General features: G+C 42.5%; 1 protein-coding gene and 2 non-coding genes across 6 annotated transcripts in view; 1 reads left to right on the forward strand and 2 right to left on the reverse strand.

The window, feature by feature from the left end:
- Positions 1-25569, forward strand: part of OCLN (occludin) — a 61762-nt gene that overhangs the window by 34643 nt on the left and 1550 nt on the right. For 3 of the 4 annotated variants that reach the window (XM_033179800.1, XM_033179799.1, XM_033179801.1), the window contains exons 5-8: positions 7030-7175; positions 17795-18010; positions 20825-20996; positions 24114-24155. In XM_033179800.1, coding sequence (XP_033035691.1) covers positions 7030-7175; positions 17795-18010; positions 20825-20996; positions 24114-24155 — 576 coding nt within the window. Of the gene's footprint in view, positions 1-7029; positions 7176-17794; positions 18011-20824; positions 21012-24113; positions 24156-25569 lie in introns of those variants that run through there. The other variant, XM_033179802.1, reaches the window with a different exon arrangement.
- LOC117066192 lies at positions 3561-3663 on the reverse strand. The gene has a single exon (XR_004430184.1). It is a non-coding gene; the product is annotated as a U6 spliceosomal RNA (small nuclear RNA).
- Positions 11211-11314, reverse strand: LOC117066282. The gene has a single exon (XR_004430260.1). It is a non-coding gene; the product is annotated as a small nucleolar RNA U13 (small nucleolar RNA).

The raw sequence follows: 25569 nt of genomic DNA on the forward strand, positions 1-25569 counted from the left end.
ATCCTGAGTGCCACCTGAGCAAGGTAAAATAACCAGACATGTTCAAACCTGGTCCACGATCTCTTTATTTGTGGGATTAGTACATGTGGGACCGTCTGCCTTCAAGTGACCAAAGGTGGAGAAAAGTCTAAGAGAACTTTCCAGTCAATTTTGAAGCTTTTATTGGGGGGAGTATCTGAGGGTGTAAAATACCAGAAAACAGGAAAAACGAGTTAGACCACTTACTGTTGAGAACCTGTAGTACAAGGGCATAGGGCCGCGGAGGGTGGAATGGGCAGGTTGTAAACCTGGAGATGATCCTTGAGATTAAGATGCTCCTCCCTCTGATGCCTGCGGTATTTCTCCACTTTAATCACCAAGCTGGGAAAAACCTACTCTTTCCTTTTTGAGAGAGGTGTTCCTAAACGCTGACCTAAACAAAAGCACATGGTGACTGAAACATACTCATAATAATTTTGCATCAATAGCTGCTCTTACAAAGTTAAACTAATAGGCAAATAAAATTCTTCAAAATAGTGAGGAGTTTAAGACCATGAGAATGTCTCCTTTGTTACAAAGACCAGTCAAAATACCGAGTACCCAAGATGGGTACTTCAAGCCGTGTTTGAATTCTTGAGGTGGCAGTTTGTTATGCCAGAAAGAGCTGGGCTTTGGAGCTAGGTGGACCAGCGTTCAAATCTCCCCTCTGCTACTTTACCTTCTCTGTGACTTTGAGCAAGTTAATTTAACCATAGAAGCTCAATTTTCTCATCCGAAAATAGAGATAATTGTATCTCCCTGGGTGACGGTGAGAATAAACAGTCAGGTTTGCCTGACACAGGCTGGATACTCAGCAGGTGAACTTCCCTTTCCTTCTTAGTGGTAGATGGCTTTTGCACATCGCTAGGCCACATGGATGCAGGTCTAGTCTGACTCTCTCCCATATGTGAACTAGGGATGAAATTAGGGTGAGGGGAAAAATTAGGATTAGCTATAATTGCATATAATTAGCATATATTTTGCTTTTAGTAACTCTAAATGAACTATGAAATTGATTTAAGTGGGGATAAGTGGGCCGGGTGCGGTGGCTCAAGCCTGTAATCCCAGCACTTTGGGAGGCCGAGACGGGCGGATCACGAGGTCAGGAGATCGAGACCATCCTGGCTAACATGATGAAACCCCGCCTCTACTAAAAAATACAAAAAACTAGCCGGGCGACGTGGCGGGCGCCTGTAGTCCCAGCTGCTTGGGAGGCTGAGGCAGGAGAATGGCGTAAACCCAGGAGGCGGAGCTTGCAGTGAGCTGAGATCCGGCCACTGCACTCCAGCCTGGGCGGCAGAGCGAGACTCCGTCTCAAAAAAACAAAAAAAAAAACAAGTGGGGATAAGTGTTTTCCCTAATCTTTGTTTTGGAGGAGAGAAGATTTTCTTTCAGAGTGACCTAGAACATTCCTTCTTGACCTTTTTGTTCCTTCTCTGACTTCAGGGAGTCAGGGTGGGGAAGTGGGACCAACATGATGGCATAGACCCATCTTACTCTCAGGTGAGGAAGAATCATGGTACGTATTTGGAGAAGAGCACCTGAGCTGCCCTAAAGGAGAGCTGCCCTCTTTGTTTTCCTTTTGGCATCCCACAGGGGTTTAGGATGTTTTCATTAACTCTCCAAGGAGTGTTGGGTGTTATTTGTCACAAAGAATTTTTTCACAAGTGACATAATCAGAACATTTCTAATGAGTACAATTAAACTTTGAATAAAAATTTATCCTCATAATTACCTTTTGTGAAGATCTATAAAAATGATATTTTGGCCAAGCGCGGTGGCTCACTCCTGTAATCCCAGCACTTTGGGAGGCTGAGGCGGGTGGATCACCTGAGGTCGGGAGTTTAAGACCAGCCTGACCAACATGGAGAAACCCCGTCTCTACTAAAAATACAAAATTAGCTAGGCATGGTGGCGCATGCCTGTAATCCCAGCTACTCGGGAGGCTGAGGCAAGAGAATCGCTTGAACCCAGGAAGTGGAGGTTGCGATGAGCGGAGATCGTGCCATTGCACTCCAGCCTGGGCAAAAAGAGCGAAACTCTGTCTCAAAAAAAAAAAAAAAAAAGTGATATTTCATTTTGCTATTTTGGAAATACTGAAGTTCTTTCTTGATTGGAATAAGAATCTTAATAAAACTTCCCTGCTCATCCCCTAAATTAATAATTCATACTCCTTAAGCATGTTTAGTGTGAGCGCTTGTCCTTTGTGAATGTAATTTCAAGAGTAAGTCTGAGTTACCTTTTTTTTTTTTTTTTTTTTTTGAGGCGGAGTCTCGCTCTGTCACCTGGACTGGAGTGCAGTGGCCAGATCTCAGCTCACTGCAAGCTCCGCCTCCCGGGTTTACGCCATTCTCCTGCCTCAGCCTCCCGAGTAGCTGGGACTACAGGCGCCCGCCACCTCACCCGGCTAGTTTTTGTATTTTTAGTAGAGACGGAGTTTCACCATATTAGCCAGGATGGTCTCGATCTCCTGACCTCGTGATCCGCCCGTCTCGGCCTCCCAAAGTGCTGGGATTACAGGCTTGAGCCACCGCGCCCGGCCACCTTTTTTTTTTTTTTTGAGATGGAATCTGTCACCCAGGCTGGAGTGCAGTGGTGTGATCTCGGCACACTGCTCCTCCACCTCCTGGGTTCAAGCAATTCTCCTGCCTCCGCCTCCAAGTAGCTGGGATTACAGGCATGCGCTACCATGCCTGGCTAATTTTTGTATTTTTAGTAGAGATGGGGTTTCACCATGTTGGCCAGACTGGTCTCGAACTTCCGACTTCAGGTGATCACTCCTGCCTCAGCCTCCCAAAGTACTGGGATTACAGGTATCAGCTACCATGCCCGGCCTAGAGGAATCTTTAATTTGTGTTTTCATCCTACTTTCTTCTGTCCCTAATTTCTTAGAGATATCCTCAAGTTACTTAAGGGAAAATTGTTACAGAGACATTTTACTGGTTAGGATTATGCCTAGCTGGTTTTCTCAAGTTCTCATTCTTTAAAAGCGAGGTGTAGTAGTGTGAGCCTGTAGTCCCAGCTACTCAGGAGGCTGGGGTAGGATGATTGCATGAGTCCAGGAGTTCAAGTCCAGCCTGGGCAACATAGCAAGGCCTCATCTCTTAAGAAAAAAAAGTCTTACTGAAAATTAATTTTTTTTTTTTTTAAGAGAACTTTAACTACATCATTGAGTTTTATGAGCTGACTGGGGATCCTATCGGTAATAACAGTGAAATTCAGAAGTCCTTTCTCTCATAATAGGAAATACAAGTTGGGGACTCCTTGTAGAAATGAGCACCTGTTCACTTTGTATTGCCCCCTCCAACCCCCTTCTACTTTCCTACTGTCCTTCAAAAGCCACAGATACTGGGTTTATACTTATTTTGCATTGATACCATTAAGTGGGTTAGAGGAAAAAATAGTTTAGCCTTTTTCAGAAAAATTGAAGCGTAAAGAGGGAAAAAAATGATCTTTTCAAATATATTTTGTTTTTCAAATATATTTTGCCATTGCCTCTAGACTCTTGGATCGGCATCATAGCTGGCTCAGAATTAAAAAAAAAATATGTGGAATGTTTCATGAATTTGGGTGCCATCCTTGCCCAGGAGCCATGCTAACCTTTCCTGTATTGTTCAGCTTTATATACGTGCTGCCGAAGGGAGCACTGCTTTGGAATTTATTATGCACGTGTATAGAAAAGGTTTAATCAGAGATCTGTGCTGGAGGGTGGAATCAGTGGTTAAGCTAGTCCAGTTCTGCTGACGCTAAGAGAGAAAGGTCAGCTCAGCGTGCCTCATTGATAAGATACCTTGGTATACATGTAGGAATATAACAGTTATCAATGAGGTAACCTTTATGCAGCAAACTTGGGGCTCCCGATTGGTGCCAGACACTGTGTGGTACTTTGGAGACTCGAAGAGGAAAGCAGGAGACTGCCAACCCTTCCATTTTTTTTTTTTTTTTTTTGAGACAGAGTCTTGCTCTGTCGCCCAGGCTGAGTGCAGTGGTCGGATCTCAGCTCACTTCCATTTTCTATGTCTAGGTTCTTGGGAAAGTTGTCTAACTCCCTGAGCCACAGCTTCCTCATTTCTGAAAAAGAAATGATATTTGTCTGTAGAGCCATGCCTACTAAATGATCTGTCATTTCAATATTTGGCTCATTGTAAGCAGTCAGATAGTGGTGGCTTAAGCCCAGTCCACTGCCTACTGAAATGAGATAGGTGAGCAAGCCATTGTTCGGCAGTGTGTAAGTGATTTGTTGGGAGGTTTGTATGCACAGGTGTAGGGAAATAGCACAGGTTGGTGCCTCATCCAGGAGGGGCTTGTATGAGGAGGAGGTGGTGGCACGTGAGCCAAGAATTGAAGCCCAATTAAGGAATAGCTGGCAAAAGGGGAAGGGCGTTCTAGCCAGTAAGATATCTCTGAAAAGATACCCAGACTCTGCTAAAGCTCACGCTGTGAGGAGGGGGTGGGACCTAGAGAAGTATAAAATGGGTTTTTAAGCAAAGGAAGCATTTTTAAATTCTGATGAGGTATTGGATTAAGAATAGGCTTTGATTTGATGAAGCATTTGTCTGTGAAGCTTGGCAAGTTCTGCTGTAAACTTTCGTTGTAAGGAATTCTGTGGGAACCAAGAGTGCTCCCCTCCCTTCCCCCCTGTGGTGGCATCTGAGCACACTCCGTGGTAACCCACCCACTGGTTTCGCAGTTGCTGCCAAATTCCACTTTCAGAGGGAAATGATTCTATTCCTTTCTGACTCTGAATGTTAAACAATCAAGAATACCCCTGTGTACTTTGAGGGGTAGGTAAATATCTTTCTGCATGCAGTACTGCCTGAATAAGTCAGGAGAGTGCATCTTGTGTTTTAATGCTACTAAGAATGGGAAAGTTAAGATGTAAGGAATGTGTATTGCAGGAAGATACACTGTATTGAAGCTGAACTTAATTGTAAGGCTTTATAATAGCAAAATCATCCAAATAAAGGTCTTCTGCCACCTTTAAATTCTTGTAAAAATTAATTTGATCAGATCCAGTGGCCTTAATTCCAAAATCCAGCATCTTTTGAATTTTTACTGTGTTTAACGGCACTGTGGTAAATGTGATACCTTGTCACCTCATTTAATCGTCAAAATAACTTTATGTACTAGTTTTCTTCTTCTTCTTCTTCTTCTTTTTTTTCCACATGAAAACTGAGGTTTTATAGAATTTGTGGTTGGCAGATCTGGGGTGAGCCCAGATAATCTGATGCCATTGGTTGTTTGTGTATATATTTGGGACAGGGTCTCATTCTGTCACCCAGGTTGGAGTGCAGTGGCACAATCAGAGCTCACTGCAGCCTCCGTCTCTCAGGCTCAATAAGTCTTCCCATCTCAGCCTCCCGAGTTACTGACACTATAGGCATGTGTACCAAACCTGGCTAAAATGCCATTGATCCTATCGCAAAGCTAAAGCGGTTCTACCCTTTTGAATAGCAGCTCTTTTTCCCAGAAATGATTTCTAGATTTAGTTTTTTTCCACCCTTTATTTCTATTCCTTTGCATTAAAACAACTAAATGATTCATCTAGGGTTAGCACTTGTTTGAGGTCTTTGATTTTTTTTTTTTTCCAATTTTTTTTTCTCAATTACAGAGTGATATGTAATTAAAGACTATTAGGTGAAATGTCAAGAGTGTTGGAGCTGTTACATAAAACATAAAATCTTAACAGTGGCCGGGCGGGGTGGCTCACGCCTGTAATCCTAGCACTTTGGGAGGCCAAGGTGGGTGGATCATTTGAGGTCAGGAGTTGGAGACCAGCTTGGCCAACATGGTTAGGCCCTGTCTCTACTAAAAATACAAAAATTAGCCAGGCATGGTGGCGGGCGCCTGTAATCCCAGCTACTCAGAAGGCTGAAGCAGGAGAATCTCTTGAACCCGGGAGGCGGAGGTTGCAGTGAGCTGAGATCGCACCACTGCATTCCAGCCTGGGTGACAGGGTGAGTCTCTCTCTCTCTCTCTCTCTCTCTCTCTCTCTCTCTCTCTCTCTCTCCTCTCTCTCTCTCTCTCTCTGTCTGTCTAAAACAGTGTTGGGAGTCTAATTGGCTGTGCTTTTTATGTTTAAATTTTTTATCCCAAAGGTTCTGTGGTAAGCCTTCCATGTTAACGTTGACCTAAGGGAAGAACCTGAGGCAAAATTAATATAGAGAGTTTATTTGGGCCAAAGTTGAGAACAGCTGCCTGGGACATGCTTCCAAGCTGCCCTGGGGAGTGTTCCATTCAGCCTTTTTTATAAGCAAGTTTTTAAAGGCAAAAGAGGGGCACAAGGAGTGGGCAGAAACAAAGTTATTCATCAGGAATTCTCATTGGTTTACAGAAATAACGCTGTTACATGTTGAGCTATAGCAGGGTTATGGTGCCCAGTGTGTAGCACTGTTAGGTTATGCACTTTCTAGAGATAACTACATAGCTCAAGGGGGAAGTAGGACTTGATTGCTGTTTCATTTTAATGCCTCTCCGGGCCTGATGAGTTTTAAAAAAGGGCTTACATTCCTCAGATAAGAAGAACTTGTATATGTATTTAACATTAAGGCATAATTTCTTTCTTTCTTTTTTTTTTTTGAGACAGTCTCACTGTCGGCCAGGCCGGAGTGCAGTGGCACAATCTCTGCTCACTGCAACCTCTGCCTCTCCAGTTCAAGCGATTCTCCTGCCTCTGCCTCCTGAGTGGCTGGGACTACAGGCGCATGCCACCACGCCCGGCTAATTTTTGTGCCTGTGTGTGTGTGTATTTTAGTAGAAACAGGGTTTCGCCATGTTAGCCAGGATGGTCTCGATCGCCTGACCTCGTGATCCACCTGCCTCGGCCTCCCAAAGTGCTGGGATTACAGGCTTGAGCCACCGCGCCCGGCCATGATTGCCTTTTTATTATTAGCGTTAATAGCATTAATGGGCCACATAAATACTAGATAATGCATATAAGATAATTTTCTTCAGTGTATGCCCCCTTTTCATTACAAGATAAATAATAACTATCTCTTGGGGTTTTTTAAGGTTAAAAATGTGTCTGCAGGCACACAGGACGTGCCTCCACCCCCATCTGACTATGCGGAAAGAGTTGACAGTCCCATGGCATACTCTTCCAATGGCAAAGTGAATGACAAGCGGTTTTATCCAGAGTCTTCCTATAAATCCACGCCGTAAGTAGCGTCTCTCTTAGTTTGATAGACTGAGTATAAAAATGAGTATTTGCACATAATTGGTTTTTGTACCTTTCTGCTTAAAAAAGTATCCAGCAGTGCACACAAAAGCTGGATCTGGATCTTGGTATTACAACAATCTTTGCTTTGTTGGTAGAGAGGCCTACGGCTACTTGGAAGACCAGGACGAGGAGGGTGGGGTTCTCTTTCCCTTCTAGGTTGAAAATGCTTCTTTTCACTTGCTTGTTTAATTGAAAGGCTGGGTTGGGTTCTTTCACTCTAGGAATGTGGTTCTGCTATTTCTGGTTTTGAAGTTTAGGTGAGGGTGAGAGGAAGTGACTAAGCAGAGGTCAGTGCTGTGCTCAGCCTCTCCTTTTGCCTGAAATTGTTGGATCTCATAAACAGAAGGAGGACACTGCACATTAATCAACCCTGTCCACATACATTTCTGTTAAACTGGAAGACTTCATTTGAATCCAGGAATGTGGTATTTCATTTGCTGTGCTAGGTCCTCAGTATTGCTGGGAGATACGAAACTTTAGTGAATGTCTGGCCTAGGGTAGGTGCCATATGATTATTGAAATGATATCTCTGTGGTGGAAACACTTACCCTAAAGCCCAATTCTAATTCCACCTAATGACTAGTGAGAGGAGACTATTGGAGGTAATTGGTATGGACGGGGATGTAATTTTTGCCTAAGGATGATAAAATCGGTATTTTTACATATATAGTCATGCATTGTTTAACGATGGGAATACAGAGAAGCGTGTCTTTAGGCAATTTCATCCTTGAGTGAACATCACAGTGTACTTAACACAAACCTAGATGGATAGCCTGCTTATGTGGCATAGCTTCTTGCTCCTACGCTACAAATGCAGACAGCATGTTAATATACCGAATACTCTAGGCAGAGGTAATACAGTGATATTTGTATATCTAAACACAAAAAAGTTACAGTAAATATAAAAGATAAAAAATGGTAGATCTTGGCTGGGTGCGGTGGCTCACGCCTATAATCCCAGCACTTTGGGAAGCTGAGACAGGCGGATCACCTGAGGTCGGGAGTTCAAGACCAGCCTCACCAACATGGAGAAACCCCATCTCTACTAAAAATACAAATTAGTCGGGCATGGTGGCGTATGCCTGTAATCCCAGCTACTCAGAAAGGCTGCAGCAGGAGAATCGCTTGAACCTGGGAGGCGGAGGTTGCGGTGAGTGGAGATCGTGCCATTGCACTCCAACCTGGGCAACAAGAGCGAAGCTCCATCTAAAATAAATAAATAAATAAATGGTACATCTTTGTAAGGAACTTACCATGAATGGAGCTTGCAGGACTAGAAGTTGCTCTGGGTGAGTCAGGGAGTAAGTGGTGAGTGAATGTGAAGGCCTAGGACATTACTGTACACTTTACAAACACTATACTTAGACTACGCTAACTTTACTAAACATTTTTCTTCTATAATAAATCTTAGCTTTCTATAACTTTACTTTTTTTGACTCTTTTGTAATAGCACTTAAAACACAATCACATGGCTGGGTGCAGTGGCTCACGCCCATAGTCCCCACACTTTGGGAGGCCAGTGTGGATGCATCACTCGAGGTCAGGAGGTCGAGACTAGCCTGGCCAAAATGGCGAAACCCCGTCTCTACTAAAAATACAAAAATTAGCCAAGCATGGTGGTGCGTACCTGTAATCCCAGCTACTCAGGAGGCTGAGGCAGGAGAATTGCTTGAACCTGGGAGGTGGAGGTTGCAGCGAGCTGAGATTGCACCAGTGCACTCCAGCCTGGGTGACAGAGTGAAACTCTGTTTTAAAAAAATTCAAAAAAAGAACAACAACGAAAAACAGAATCACAAAGCCTGGCACAGTGGTGCACACCAGCAGTCCCAGCTAATTAGGAGGCTGAGATGGGAGGGATCACACTTAAGCCCAGGAGCTCAAATCCAGCCTGGGTAATATAGTGAGACAGGAGAAAAAAAAAAAAAAGAAAGGCCGAAAAACCCATACCTACATTGTATAGATATAGAGAAATAATTGCCTTATTCTATAAGCTTTGTTTTTTTTTTGGGTTTTGTTTTGTTTTTTTGTTTTGTTTTGTTTTTTTGGTAGAGACATGGTCTCAATCTGTCACCCAGGCTGGGGTGCAGTGCTGTGATCACAGCTCACCGTAGCCTTGACCTCCCAGGCTCAAGCGATCCTCCCACTTTAGTCACCTCAGTAGCTGGGACTACACGTGCTCTACCATGCCCAGCTAATTTTTTTCTATTTTTTTTGTAGAGACAGGGTCTCGCTATGTTGCCCAGGCTGGTCTCGAACTCCTGGGCTCAAGTGATCTGCCTGCCTCGGCTTCCCAAAGTGCTGGGATTACAGGCATGAGCCACCATGCCTTGCCACCAGGCTGTTCTTAGACTCTTGACCTCAAGTGATCCTCCCACTTTGGCCTCCCAAAGTGCTGTTTTCTATTTTTACCATGTAAATTTTATTTTAATTTCTACGCTTTTTTGTTAAAAACTAAGATACAGATTGGGTGCAGTGGCTCATGCCTGTAATCCCACCACTTTGGGAGGCTGCAGTGAGCTGTGATTGCACCACTGCCCTCCAGCCTGGGCAACAGAGACCCTATCTCAAAACAAACAAACAACAAACAAAAACACACACACAAAAAAAACCCAAAGCTAAGATTCAGACATACACATTTGCCTAGGCCTACATTAATATCACTGTCTCCCATTTCTACGTCTTGTTGCACTGGAAGGTTATCAGGGCCAATAACATACCCAGAGCTGTCATCTTCAGTGGTAACAGTGCTTTCTTCTAGAATATCTCCTGAAGCACCTGTCTGAGCATCTTTTAACTTTTTTTTTCTCTTTCAACTCTTTTTTTTCATAAGTTGAAGGAATACAATAATAAAAAATATAGTGTAAATACATAAACCAGTAGCATAGTCGTTTATTGTCAAGTATTATATACTGTATGTAATTGCATTTGCCGTGTACTTTTATTAGTCCATCGTTGACTAAAATGCCCTTACGACTTTGTGACTGTAATTCTAGAACTCCAGGTTCCTTTGGAGGCTGAAAAAGCCCAAAAAACTTCCTTTCAGCTAGTTGGAATGTCTATGTTAAAAGTGTGTCTACTGAAAATAACTTCTTTGTTACTTCGAAGTGTTTTTTTTTTTGTTTTTTTGTTTTTTTGAGACTGAGTCTCACTCTGTTGCCTGGGCTGGAGTACGGTGGTTCAGTCTTGGTTCACTGCAACCTCCGCCTCCTGGGTTCAAATGATTCTCCTGCCTCAGCCTCCTCCTAGTAGCTGGGATTACAGGCGCATGCCACCATGCCTGGCTAATTTTTGTATTTTTAGTAGAGCCGGGGTTTCACCACGTTGGCCAGGTTGGTCTCGAACTCCTGACTTCAGGTGATCTACCGGTCTTGGCCTCCCAAAGTGTGGGCATTATAGGCGTGAGCCACCGCACCTCACCTACTTTGAAGTTTCATCCGCAACGCCTGACTCGTGATTAGTGGGCCATGATATATGAGATTTACTCTTGAGTGCATAGTTGTTTTGGTATTCAGATTTGATCTTGCTGTTGATTTCAATTGTGAATGATTTGGAGAAAGCAATTTTTCTCTGTTTCTTCTCTTTGGATTTTGACAAAAACTAAAGCACTTGAGACTGTTAGGGACAAGGGTACACAAAAGAGATGCAGTCCTTCTAAGTTTTTTTTTCATCATTTGTTTGAGACGCTGTTTCACTCTGTCGCCCAGACCTATAGTGCAGTGGTGTGATCATAGCTCACTGTGGCCTTGAACCCGTGGGCTCAAGCCGTCCTCTTGCCTCATAGCTCACTTTAGCCAGGACCACAGGTGTGTGCCACTATGCCTGGCTAATTTTTTATTTTTATAGAGAAGGGGTCTTGTTTTGTTGCCCAGGATAGTCTTGAGCTCCTGGCCTTAAGTGATCCTCCTGCCTCAACCTCTAAAATTTTTAAGCTATGATTTGCAGGGCTTTTTTTTTTTTTTTCTCTTCTTTTTCATGTCACACGGGTAATCTGCCAATATTGTGACAAGGTTTGAGGGTGGCACATTTTACACATGGGTGTGAACACCCAGTCATCATGCTCATGAACTATAAAAGGACCGATTTGCAGAACTTTCATACATACAAAATGTCTGTCTCTACTGCATCTTGGCACCAGCTGTGCCTCTAAATTGTGAGGCCTGCATGCTTACACAGCATTCCCAGGTGGTGTCCCTTTTCACAAAAACCAGGATAGTTTCACAAATTCATATGAAATTAATTTGAAAATCTTATTCCTTAAATATTAATCTTTCTTATTCTTGAATACCTTAGGTAGTGTAAAATTTAAAAGGGACAAAAGGTATCAGCTACCTAGTTCCTCTCCCGTGAGGCAACTAATGTCATCACTTTCTTTTATGTTTCTCCTGAGATTTTAAAACATAAAGATCCTGGCCAAAGTACATTGATTTCCCCCACTCCCCTGTTAAAATACTAGCATACCAGAGCTGGGCACAGTGGCTCAAGCCTGTAATTCTAGCACTTGGGGAGGCTGAGGTGGGTGGATTGCTTGAGCCTAGGAGTTCGAGAACACCCGGGGCAGTATTGCTAAACCCCCTCTCTACAAAAAATATAAAGATTTGCCAGGTATGGTGGCACATGCCTCTCTGGTGGCACGTGCCTCTCTAGTCCTAGCTATTGGGAGGCTGAGGTGAGAGGATTGATTGAGCCCAGGAGGTCGAGCCTGCAGTGAGCCAAGACCCAAGACCGTGCGACTCCACTTCAGTCTGGGTGACACAGCAAGACCCTGTTTCGAAACAAAGAAAAAGAAAATATTAGCATACCAAAAGTATCATTAGCAATATATTTTATCTTGGATATTGTCCATATCAGTATGCAATGAGTTGACTGATTCTGTTTTATTTTTTAAATTATAACCAAGAAGAAGCACTGTTCTGTTTTATAGCTGTATAATATTCTATCAAATAGGTATACTTTATTTAATTATTATTTTTTGAGGCGGAGTCTCACTCTGTTGCCTAGGCTGGAGTGCAGTGGTGTGATCTCGGCTCACTGCAACCTGTGCCTCCCAGGTTCAAGTGATTCTCCTGCCTTAGCCTTCCGAGTAGCTGGGATTACGGGCATCCACCACCACGCCCGGCTAATTTTTAGTAGAGACGGGGTTTTGTCATGTTGGCCAGGTTGGTCTCGAACTCCTGACCTCAGGTGATCCGCCCGCCTCGGCCTTCCAAAGTGCTGGGATTACAGGTGTGAGCCACCGCACCCGGCTGGTATACTTAATGTGTTAATTCTATATGATGCACACTTCCCCCAATGTTTTGTTATTACAGACCACTCTAAGGAATAACCTTATACATTTATCACTTTATACATATGTGAATGTATCTGGAGGATAAATACTACAAGCAGAATTGCTGAGCTAAAATAAGTGTGCATTTTTTCATTTTGATAGATGTAAAAATTTTATTTCATAAGGGTTGTACTAGTTTCTACTCTGAATTTATGCCCCAGAATTTTTTTTGAAAGTCTGGAAAATGCAAACATGATGCTTCATTTTAGAACCCGGATGAATGGGTGAATGGGAGTGGTACTAGGAGATACAAATGCACAGTACCTCCCCCAGAGCATGGTAATGATGGAAGTATTTTACAGCTTCTGGGGGGCAATAGAAATTGTCAAGTGTTGTTCACAGTAGAGTGCTGAGTGCTGTAGAGGATTCAGAGGACATCCACTTGAATGGGAATAAGAACACATAAGTCATAGCCTGTCTTTCCTAAGGCATTCTCGCAAGTGCTTAGTAACCCATGAGCACCTCTCTTCCTCACCACTCTAGTGGATAGAGAAGGAGTTAGATGGAGAACATTGTGTCTATCCATCCATCTATGCTAAGGATGAGGTAACTCAGTATTAAGATGTTTTTTTCTCCCAACGCATAATGTACATTCCATAAAAAGAACACTAATCTTGAGTATACAACTTGATGAGTTTTCCCATATATGAACTTAACTCCCACCACCAAGATACATTTTGAGCCCCACATAAGGTCCCCATGTGCCCTTTCTCCATCAATACCCACCCACACCCATCCTAAGGTAACCACTATTTTGATGTCTGTCACCATCTGTTAGTGAACTTACATAAAATGGAATCATGCAATTTACTCTCATATCTGGTTGCTTTTGCTTATAATGTCCTATACCTTAGAATTTTAAGGCAGTTGGCTATGAGAATTAATCCTGCATCAGGGTTCACCAGAATTTAGCTGAAGATGGTTGCCTCTCCAAACTTACTAAACGAACTTGGGAGAGCCCTATTAGGTACACTGTCGACTATCCTGTCCACACCCAGGTTGAATTACCCTTCGTAAATCAAGGAAGTTGAATGTTGCTGCAATGCAAAACTTTCAAAGACTGACTCCTTGCATTGCCAAATGAGACTATTGTTTGGTAGCAATAGGCTGGTAGGATGATGTTAGGACTTTCATGCAAGTTAGAGGAATTATAGAAGCCCAGTTTAAACTAGTTTAAGACAGGGCATGGTGGTTCAAGCTGATAATCCCAGCACTTTGGGAGGCCAATGAGGTGGGAATATTGCTTGAGGCCAGGATTTCGAGACCAGCCTGGGCAACATAGGGAGACTCTGTCTCAATTTTTTAAAAAGTCATGAAAAAAAAATAGCTTAAGCAAAAGGAGGAATTATCTGAGTCACATGAGGCCCAAGGATGTCTGTAGCTTCAGTCATGGCATAATCGAGGGATTCAGCAGATAGCAGGGCTCTTACGTGCTTTCATCTGTAAGTATGTTGGCTTTATTCTCAGCTCAGCTTCTGTTGTGACAGGATAGCCATCTACATTTATTTATTTATTTATTTATTTATTTATTTATTTTTACTTTTCAGAGATAGAGTCTCACTGTTTCACACAGGCTGGAGTCCAGTGGTGTGATCATAGCTCACTGAATCCTCAAATTACTACACTTAAGTGATCCTTCTGCCTCAGCCTCCTGAGTAGCTAATACTACATGTGCATGCAGCCACGCCTGGGTTTTTGTTGTTGTTGGTTTTTTTGAAATGGAGTCTTGCTCTGTCACCCAGGCTGGAGGCTTGGCACAATCTTGGCTCATTGCAACCTCCACCTCTCAGGTTCAAGTGATCCTCCCACCTCAACCTCCCGAGTAGCTGGGATCACAGGCGTGCACCACTATGCCCGGCTAATTTTTGTATTTTTAGTAGAGACGAGGGTTTCACCGTGTTAGCCAGACTGGTCTTAAATTCCTGACCTCAAGTGATCCCCCTGCCTCAGCCTCCCAAAGTGCTGGATTACAAGTGTGAGCTACCGCACCTGGCCGGCTTGTTTTTATTCTTCAGTCATTTGTTTCATTCTCACACACACTCCTTCATGCTGCCTTTATTGCTCCTACCTTGCCCTGACTCTCAGTGGAGTTGTGCACTTTCCTCCACCCCTGTTTTGCAGCCTCCGGTGAGAACATGGACCTGGTCTTCCCAGGGTCACCTGGCTCAGTACTCTATGCATGTCAAGTGTTAAGGACAATTACTGAATTGAAAACACATGCATAAGAATCCTTCTTTTCTGATTACACACAGAATCAGTGACAGCAGAGAAACAACCTATGATCAACAATGCCATGACTATTAGAATGAAGTTTGTTATACACTCTGTATTTTAGAGCTGCCACCATTATTGGGAGGCATATCTAAGTCTTACTAATCAGAGAACATTCTCCTGGCTTCAAGGATGACAGTGACCTGAAAAGGGCCAATCAAAACCTTTTTGCTATGTAAGCTTTGGGAAAGGAAACTTCATGCTGGGCTGAAAAGATCAGGGCAGCTCGGGAAATGTGGAGGGCCCAGCCCAGGCAAAGAGTGAGACCCTGTCTCTACAAAAAAAATTAAAAATTAGCCCAGTGTGGTGTTGCTCACACCCGTAGTCAATAGTTTTCTTGTGAAACATTTTGCTTTTAGCTTTCATGCTAGATCAAGTATGTTAATATTTTAAAGGGGTGTAGGAGGAGGGGAGGAAAACTTCGAAGGTAAAGATATATCAATAATATAAAAATTCTGGCAGGAGGCCTACTTCGATGTTTTACTTTTTATGTTTTTTTTGTTGTTGTTGTTGTTGAGACGGAGTCTCGCTCTGTGGCCCGGGCTGGAGTGCAGTGGCCGGATCTCAGCTCACTGCAAGCTCCGCCTCCCAGGTTTACGCCATTCTCCTGCCTCAGCCTCCTGAGTAGCTGGGACTACAGGCGCCCGCCACCTCGCCCGGCTAGTTTTTTGTATTTTTTTAGTAGAGATGGGGTTTCACCGTGTTAGCCAGGATGGTCTCGATCTCCTGACCTCGTGATCCGCCCGTCTCGGCCTCCCAAAGTGCTGGGATTACAGGCTTGAGCCACTGCGCCCGGCCCTTTTTTATGTTTTTTTGTAATTTCTTTTGCCCTTTAGTTTCCTCCCTCTTTGGCCCTACCCCTAAAATAAATCCACTGCATTCTAAAGGTTTTGTTTTGCTACCTCAAAGAAGCAGCATAGTACCTGGCAGTTTTGGCAGAGTGTCTAGGAACTTGTTAATCATTGACTCATGGAGAAAGTCACATTTTCCCTCCATTAGAAGTAACTTTAGCATAGCACACAAAGCCATATTACCTGAATACATTTTTTTTTTTTTTTTTTTTTTGAGACAGAATCTCATTCTTTACCCAGGGTGGAGTGCAGTGGTACGATCTCAGCTTACTGCACTCTCTGCCTTGTGGGTTCAAGCAATTCTTCTGCCTCAGCCTCCCGAGTAGCTGGGATTACAGACGCCTGCCACAATGCACGGCTAATTTTTGTATTTTTTGTAGAGATGGGGTTTCACCATATTGGCCAGGCTGATCTTGAACTCCTGGCCTCAAGGGATTTGCCCACCTTGGCCTCCCAAAGTGCTGGGATTACAGGTGTGAGCAACCGCCCTCGGCCATAAATCTTGAAAGAGGAAATAAATACCACCCCCACCTGCATCTACACACACATACCCCAAAGTTTAGAGTCTGCAAGAAATTGTATGCTTACAAATCTAAGACTCTGACAACAGTTAGAGCAAAGCACATGCGGATCACCTAGAAAAGGGACTAAACCTGGAAGATAAAGCTTAGTATGATAGTTTATGTAAATTGGCAGCAAAAAGAAATGCTTCAGACGTTTTAAATAGTTGATTGGAATGCCAAGGTTGATGCTTGGAAAGTCTTAGGCCCATTCTTTTTATTTGTTTATGATGTGTAGCCTTCCTATGCCCAAGTATTCTGAGGACTAAGACACACATCAGAAACATTTGCAATGTGAATGGTAATCAAAAACATTGCTTCTCAGAGAGTGAGAAGCATTTCTGTTCTTGCCCTTTTCTACAAGAAAATGAAACTTCGTATTTCTTTTTTTTATTTTTCTTTTATTTTTATTTTATTTTATTTTATTTTATTTTTTTTTTTTTTGAGACGGAGTCTCGCTCTGTCGCCCAGGCTGGAGTGCAGTGGCCAGATCTCAGCTCACTGCAAGCTCCGCCTCCCGGGTTCAGGCCATTCTCCTGCCTCAGCCTCCTGAGTAGCTGGGACTACAGGCGCCCGCCACCTTGCCCGGCTAGTTTTTTGTATTTTTTAGTAGAGACGGGGTTTCACCATGTTAGCCAGGATGGTCTCGATCTCCTGACCTCGTGATCCGCCCGTCTCGGCCTCCCAAAGTGCTGGGATTACAAGCTTGAGCCACCGCGCCCGGCCTGAAACTTCGTATTTCTTTTACTCAGAAGTAGTTCCCACTTTCAACTTTGGTATTTTATTCCTCAGTTAGGGTTATTTTCATGTTTATGTCTGAAACACTATAAATGTGCAATTGTGATGCAACTTTAATTGTATTAGAAAAAATAATAAGTGTGTAATGGTAACCCTTCTATTCATTCTACATGACTTCAGGATTAACAGCAATTTTAAAAAGAATCCTAAAGGAACTCTTTAATTTATTGTAATGTAAAGCTTCTTAATTATTTAGTTTAGACATTTAGTTTATTTTGCAAGATTTTATCTTAATATGATAATTGATATATGGTAGTATAAGATTAATATTACAAAGAGCATATGTGCATTCTTCCCCACGCAGCATTCCAGGGAACTAGAAGAGCCTGTAGAAAAGAATGATCATTATTTTCCTGACAGCATTTGTAGAGTAAGTCCCTGGCACAGGTCAAGTAAACACCTCTTATAGATCAGCCTGAACTTTTAAAAATGAAATCTGAGATCCATTGTACTTAGAAGGTATAAAAATGGCTACTCCCCTTTAAATTGGAACCTACTACTTGTGTGTTTTAGAGGACTCTGAACTGCTGTCCAATTGTGTGCAGAAAACGAGGCATCTGCTCAGTGCTAGTGTTGAGGCAGGTGGATTACTTGAACTGAAGTTCAAGCAATTCAAGACTTCAATTGTCTGAAGTCCTTGCTTGAGTGCACCTGTGTGCAGATCCTGGTGTTTATTATGGCTGCGCTCTGTGATTACAGTGCACTGGCAAAGGGCTGTAGTGTACTGAACAATGATGCCTGTTTTTATTAGGGTTCCTGAAGTGGTTCAGGAGCTTCCAGTGACTTCGCCTGTGGATGACTTCAGGCAGCCTCGTTACAGCAGCAGTGGTAACTTTGAGACACCTTCAAAAAGGACTTCTGCAAAGGGAAGAGCAGGAAAGTCAAAGAGAACAGAGCAAGATCACTATGAAACAGACTACACAACTGGCGGCGAGTCCTGTGATGAGCTGGAGGAGGACTGGATCAGGTACCGACTCAGCTCTCCTTTTCCTGGGCCACGTGCACCTCCTGATGATTAAAGGAGACCAACCAGGTGTCGGAGTTGTTGCCTCCCAAATTGAGGTCACTGGTGTAATTTCATTCTTTGCCAACCAGGACTGGAGACAGTTTTTTGTGTGGTGTTGGTTGGTTTTTTCCTTAGCACCCTTTTGTGATAAAGATTGAAGTGGAGAGAATGTTTGGCAGTAATCATGTCTTTGAACTTTGGCAGTAACTACTTTGAACTTTCCATAGCGTGGCTGGGAACTTCACCAGTGCTCTTACTTATACCAATAGTCACGCAAGAAAGGTCTCCCAGCACTTTGGGAGGCTAAGGCTAAGAGTTCAAGACCAGCCAGGCATAGTGGTGTGGGCCTGTAGTTCCAGCTACTCAGGAGGCTGAGGCTGAGGCAGGAGGATTGCTTAAGCCCAGGACTTCAAGGCTGCAGTGAGCTTTAATTGCACCATTGCACCCCAGGCTGGGCGATAGAGCTAGACCCTGTCTCAAAAAACAACCAAAGAAAGGCCTTTCAAATAAATAAAATCCAGGTATAGAGGAACTTTGTTTTACTGATTATAAAATTCCCAGACCAGTGCTATGGTTTTCCTTTGGCACTACTTTTTTTTTTTTTTTTTTTTTTTTGAGACGGAGTCTTGCTCTATCACCCAGGCTGGAGTGCAATGGCACGATCTCGGCTCACTGCAACCTCTGCCTTCCGGGTTCAAGCGATTCCTGCCTCAGCCTCCCAAGTAGCTGGGATTACAGGCGCCCACCACCATGCCTGGCTAATTGTATTTTTAGTAGAGACGAGTTTCACCGTGTTGGCCAGGCTGATCTTGAAAAATCCTGACCTCAGGTGATCCGCCCGCCTCGGCCTCCCAAAGTGCTGGGATTACAAGTGTGAGGCACCGCACCTGGCTGGCAATTATTTTTTAAGTTAAGCTTAAAATGATAAGACCAGAGTTTCTTTTAAAGTTTAATCCAAAGAGTTTCGTAAACAATTGAGGTAACAATTTAGTGTTCAGCCACAGTTGTGGTTAAGTTTCTTTGTGTGTCCGTGGTTTTGTTACAGTCCACCCACCATCACCAAATGTATTTGTTTATGATGTGTAGCCTTCCTATGCCCAAGTATTCTGAGGACTAAGACACACATCAGAAACATTTGCAATGTGAATGGTAATCAAAACATTGCTTCTCAGAGAGTGAGGAAGGATAGGCGGGGCATGGGTAACTTGAGATCCCCTATTCACTGATGATTCTGGTACTTTATCTTCCCCTCTCCCCTCAAGAGTTTTTGGCCTGGCTTAGCCATCTATCTGTAAAATATTCACCTAACTTGTATCACGGAAGATTTAACTGAAAACTTTTTTTTTGAGCTAAGAGTCTCACTCTGTTGCCGAGGCTGGAGTGCAGTAGCACAATCTCTGCTCACTGCAACCTCCGCCTCCTAGGTTCAAGCAATCCTCCTGCCTCAGCCTCCCAAATAGCTGGGATTACAGGCATGTGTCACCATGCCCGGCTAATTTTTGAGGTTTTATTAGAGACAGGGTTTCACCAGGTTGGCTGGGCTGGTCTCAAACTCCTGACCTCAGGTGATCCACCCGCCTCGGCTTCCCAAAGTGCTGGGATTACAGGGGTGAGCTACTGTGCCCAGCCTGAAAATTTTCAAAATCCGGAATTCTTGTTTCCTTTTTGATCAAATCATTTAAATTTCTCCCCTCTGTAAAATGAAGATACTAGATTGTTAGATCTAAAATTTGAAATTCGACATCATTGTGAAACTCCAGTCCTGTGAAAAGATTCAGAGTATTTTCTTTATGGATTATGGGTTGATGGCATCATCTGCCTATGTAAGGAGTAGCTGGCATATTGAGAGATACATGTGATACAAAATTTCAGTTTTTCTTCTTTATACTTTAATGAATTGCCAGATTATTTTAATAATGAGCACATGTTTTTATACATGTACATTTTTAATGTCTATTTTTATTATGAAAGAAGTAGATAAGCTATTTCCACTTTGGAAAAACAAGAGCAAAAAATAAATAAACCAGTCTGAAAACTATGGGTGGTAGCAGGAAACAGCCACTTCCAGTCAGCTGTGCTGCCACTGTGGTGATCAAAGCGGACTTTGTGTTCCAGAATTTCAGTTTTAAGACTTTAAACAGGCCAGGCGTGGTGGCTTACTCCTGTAATCCCAGCACTTCAGGAGGCTGAGGCGGGTGGATCACCTGAGGTCAGGAGTTTAAGACCAGCCAGGCCAACATGGTGAAACCCCGTCTCCACTAAAATACAAAAATTAGCTGGGTGTGGTGGCAGCTGCCTGTAATCCCAGCTACTGTGGAGGCTGAGGGATGAAAATCGCTTGAACCCGGCAAGTAGAGGTTGCAGTGAGCCGAGATTGTGCCACTGCACTCCAGCCTGGGTGATAGAGCGGGCTTTGTGTCAAAAAAAGAAAGAAAGAAAAACTTGAAACATAAGTAGTCCATTATTGATACTGTGTATGGAGAATAAATGAGTTCCTATGACTTGTACCTTCAGTTTTGTAAATGATTTTCAAAGTTATTTCTGCAAATTATGTCGGCATAGTTTTTTAAAAATGAGCAGTAATTTGAGCAGTAATATATAGTCACTCTTAATAGAACTTATTTGTACTCTCTCTCTCTTTACCCATAAGAAACAAAAAGGAAACAAGAAAACATCATTCTCCATACCCCACCAGCTTTATTATCTTTGAGGAAGGAGCATTGAATTTTATGTCTGCTAAGGATACATATGTAGTCATTTTCTCTCACCTTTTAGGGAATATCCACCTATCACTTCAGATCAACAAAGACAACTGTACAAGAGAAATTTTGACACTGGCCTACAGGAATACAAGAGCTTACAATCAGAACTTGATGAGATCAATAAAGAACTCTCCCGTTTGGATAAAGAACTGGATGACTATAGAGAAGAAAGTGAAGAGTACATGGTAAATTCAACCTGATACTTGTATATTATGCAGAATTTGAATCTTATCTGTGGAGGCACAGCATCCGTTATATTAATGTTGATTAAAATGTGCTAGTAATTATCAAACTGCAGTTTCATTGAAGAATAGTTGAGATTGGGTTTTGGATGAAATTCTTTTCTAATAGAAGACTAAACTAATGTATAATAGTTAAGAATTACAAAGCACTATTCCTTTTTGTTGAGGCAGAGTCTTGCTCTGTCGCCCAGGCTGGAGTGGTGCGATCTTGGCTCACTTCAAGCTCCGCCTCCGGGGTTCACACCATTCTCCTGCCTCAGCCTCCTGAGTAGCTGGACTACAGGTGCCCGCCACCACCACGCCTGGCTAATTTTTTGTATTCTTTTTTTGGTAGACACGGGGTTTCACCATGTTAGCCAGGATGGTCTCAATCTCCTGACCTTGTGATCGCCCACCTCAGCCTCCCAAAGTGCTGGGATTTCAGGCATGAGCCACCGTGCCTGGCCCCTACAAAGCACTATTCTATGTACATCTATGCTTTCCTATTTAAAATAGCCAGGCTGGGCATGGTGGTTTCATGGCTATAATCCCCACACTTTGGGAGGCCAAGGCGGGTGGATCACCTGAGGTGAGGAGTTTGAGAATAGCGTGGCCAACATGGCGAAACCCCGTCTCTACTAAAAATATAAAAAATAGCAGGGCTTGGTGGTGGACACCTGTAATCCCAGCTACTCAAGAGGCTGAGGCAGGAGAATTGCTTGAACCCGGGATGGGGGAGGTTGTAGTGAGCCAAGATTGCACCATTGCACTCCAGCCTGGGCAACAGAGTGAGACTCCATCTCAAAAATAATGATAATAATAAAAATAATAAAATAGCCCTATTATCTTTCCTATTTATAAAGCCATTCTTTCTGTAGAAAAGAACTTAACACAGAATTGTATATAGAAAAAGAAATCACCTTAAATCCTACCATCAAGAAATCCTTATCACCAAAATATTAGTTGTTAAAACAATCTCTCCAAGCAGGAGTCACCGAGGTACATATAACTTTCTCTAAGGAAACATCATCTTCCATGTTCCACTTACTTCCTGTCTTTTAAATCAACAGTTTATGGTTATCTTTTTTTTTCCTCCCTTGATCACCTGGCTGAGATAGAATTTGTCCATGTAAAGTTACTGGGTTTTATTAACTGAGTTTTTTTTTTTTCTAATCCATCCTTTTCATACTGTATTTTGTATACGTACTTAAATTAATGTAGTTACACCACCTTTTAGAGGGAGATTAGTTCTCTTCTTGTTTATTTGTTCCTTTATTGATCAATCACTTATGTAACTATGGACTCATGGATATCTGTTTTATACTGTGAGTTATAATCCAAGGCTGCTTTATTTTGTAGCTCTAATTGTTCTCACTTTGACCGCTGGGAACTCTTTCAGTTGCTTCCTGTGTCCCTTTGATGTACTCTTATCATTGTGGTGTTTTATCTTTAAAGAAAAAAAAAAAAACTTTCTTGCACTGCTTATTTCTGGCTTTTCTTAACAGCAAGTTTTTTTAATATCAGTAATAAAGACCTACTTAGTTTTAGGTTTTTTATGTGTAAAATTAGGTAAACAACTTTCAATTTTATGGTTGCATCATAATTTAAGAGTCATTTTCTATGGATAGCCATTTAAGTATGTCTCCCCCTACTCCAGTAGTACCAGTACGTACTGGTGAACCTCTCCATTTTTGCACTCTTGTCTGCTTATCTAGTTTTTTTTTTGTTTGTTTTTGTTTTTTTGAGACAGAGTCTTGCTCTGTCGCCCACACTGGAGTGCAATGGCGCTGTCTTGGCTCACTGCAACCTCTGCCTCCCAGGTTCAAGTGATTCTTCTGCCTCAGCCTCCCAAGTAACTGGGATTATAGGCATATGGCACCACACCTGGCTAATTTTTGTATTTTTAGTAGAGACAGAGTTTTGCCATGTTGGTCAGGCTGGTCTCGAACTCCTGACCTCAGGTGATCTGCCTGCCTCGGCCTCCCAAAGTGCTGGAATTACAGGTGTGAGCCACAGCGCCCAGCCTGCTTATCTAATTAAAACTAATTCCAGAATGTGAAATTGCTGAGAGTCAGAGGATACGTATCTTTAAACTTCTGTTGCAAAATTGCCCTCCAGAGAGATTGCACTAACTGCGTCTCCCTCCTGATACAATACAGGGCTCATTTGATGCACAGCTCACTTACACCTGAAAAATTAAATATTCTGCCATTTTTCAGTTGAAGTGATCTGCTTTTTAGTTTTGATATATTCACATCTTTGTATAGTTAGATTCATGTATTTCCTTTATGGTTTCTATAGGGTGTTACAGATCTTTCTTAATTTAGTGAACATGTACTGATCACTTATTGTTCTTTGATGTGGAAATGCTGAGGTTAGATATATAAAATCCTGTCCCCACCCTCAAAGAGCTCATATTTTAAGAAAAAAACTGACATCTAAACAATTTAGACAATATGATTAATGCTGTATTTGTATCATGTGTAGAAAGCACTGTAACTTAACTGCTCATAGGAGAAATAAAGTCTTTCGAGGCTTCACAGTGAGGGAATCATTAAGAATTTTCCAGACAGAAGGGTGGGGGGAGGTGCATGATTTCAGCCATAAGGAAAACATGATCAAAATCTTGAAGCATTTAACATATTTCAGTTTTTAAAGGAGTTGCTGATGATGGGTGCTGAGACTGGAAAAGTAGGAAACTGGGTGAAGAGAGAAGTTAATGGGAAGCTCAGACCAGTTGTGTAGTGGGATATTACCTGATCAGCGCTCAGTGTTTTAAAAGACCTTACTGGTGTCAGTGTAGCATGGGGACTGGCATGAGGAGAGATGAGAAGTAGCAGAACAGATAGTTACCTGCCTATGTGAGTGGAATGTGAAAGATACAGTATCATAAATATCTCTTCACTGAATTTCTTCAGACCTTCCTGCTGAGTTTTAAGAGCTTTATGACTTTGTTCTTTTAATTGCTTATATTTTTGTCATAAGCTGTCATTTTTAGCTCCAAAGTATAACATCAGGAATGTTACTTTTGAAAGAGAAAATGCCCCAGTAAACATATTCCTTTGTGTCTCTCATTAATAGGCTGCTGCTGATGAATACAATAGACTGAAGCAAGTGAAGGGAGTAAGTATCCAAGATCTTTCTTTTAGGAAGAACTTTTCTCCTCTTCTTTTTCTTTTAATTCCCATACCTACTCATCTGGAGGAAGAGCTTTCCTATTACGTGTTTTTCATTTTTTATTTTATGTATTTTGTAAAAGTTGAAGTATACATACAGAAAAGTGTACACATCAAAGTATATAACATGATGAATTTTCACAATGTGACTACATACCTGTGTATGCAGATCAAGAAATGTATTTCCCAGTACCTCCCCACCCCCTGCTTGTACTCCTTTCCAGTGTTTACACTCTCTGCAGAGGGGTCCACCATGCTCACTTCTAACATTATAGAGTTTTGTCTCTCTTGCACATTACATAAATGGAACCATACAGTATGTATTTTGTGTGTGATTTCTTTTGCTCAGTATTGTGTTTGTAAGGGTCCATTCATGGTTCATTACTATTTTTTTGTTTTAGACGGAGTCTTGCTCTGTTGCCCAGGATGGAGTGCAGTGGCACAATCTTGGCTCACTACAACCTCCACCTCCCAGGTTCAAGCAATTCTCCTGCCTCAGCCTAGCTGGGATTGCAAGCATAGACCACCATGCCTGGCTAATTTTTGTATTTTTAGTAGAGACAAAATTTTGCCATGTTGGCCAGGCTGGTCTTGAACTCCCAACATCAGGTGATCGCCTGCCTTGGCCTCCCAAAGTGCTGGGATTACAGGCATGAGCAACCATGCCCGGCCATGGTTCATTAGTTTTTTTTTTTTTTTTTTTTGAGAGAGTCTCGCTCTGTCGCCCAGGCTGGAGTGCAGTAGCATGATCTCAGCTCACTGCAACCTCAAGCAGTTCTCCTGCCTCAGCCTCCTGAGCCACTGAGATTACAGGCAAGCACTACCACACCCGGCTAATTTTCCTATTTTTAGTAGAGATGGGGTTTCACCATGTTCGCCAGGCAGGTCTCAAATTCCTGGCCTCAAGTGATCCACCTGCCTCAGCCTTCCAAAGTGCTGGGATTACAGGTATGAGCCACCACGCCTGGCCGTCTGATTAATTTTTATTGCTGTGTAGTGTTGTATATAAAACGCAACTTTATTCGTCCATTCTATTGTTAATGAACATTTGGGTTGTTCACAATTTTTGGCATTTAAAAATATCACAGCTTCAAACATATTTGTAAATGTTTGAACATAGAAGTGATGGGCATTTTGTGTATCCAGCGCTAGTAGATACTGTCAAATGGCCTGCCAAAGTAGTTGTACCAGTTTACTTTCCCATCAACCACTACAGACTCCTATTGCCCTATATCGTTGCTAACACTTGGCATGTCAGTCACTATTGACTTAAAACATTAACAAAAATTATATTAAAATTTTTGTAAATTATTTATCCAGGTGCTGTGGTACGTGCCTGTGGTCCTAGCTACTAGGGAGAC

This window comes from Trachypithecus francoisi, unplaced genomic scaffold (assembly GCF_009764315.1).
Source record: "Trachypithecus francoisi isolate TF-2019V2 unplaced genomic scaffold, Tfra_2.0 Lachesis_group2, whole genome shotgun sequence".
NCBI classification, from domain to species: domain Eukaryota; kingdom Metazoa; phylum Chordata; class Mammalia; order Primates; family Cercopithecidae; genus Trachypithecus; species Trachypithecus francoisi.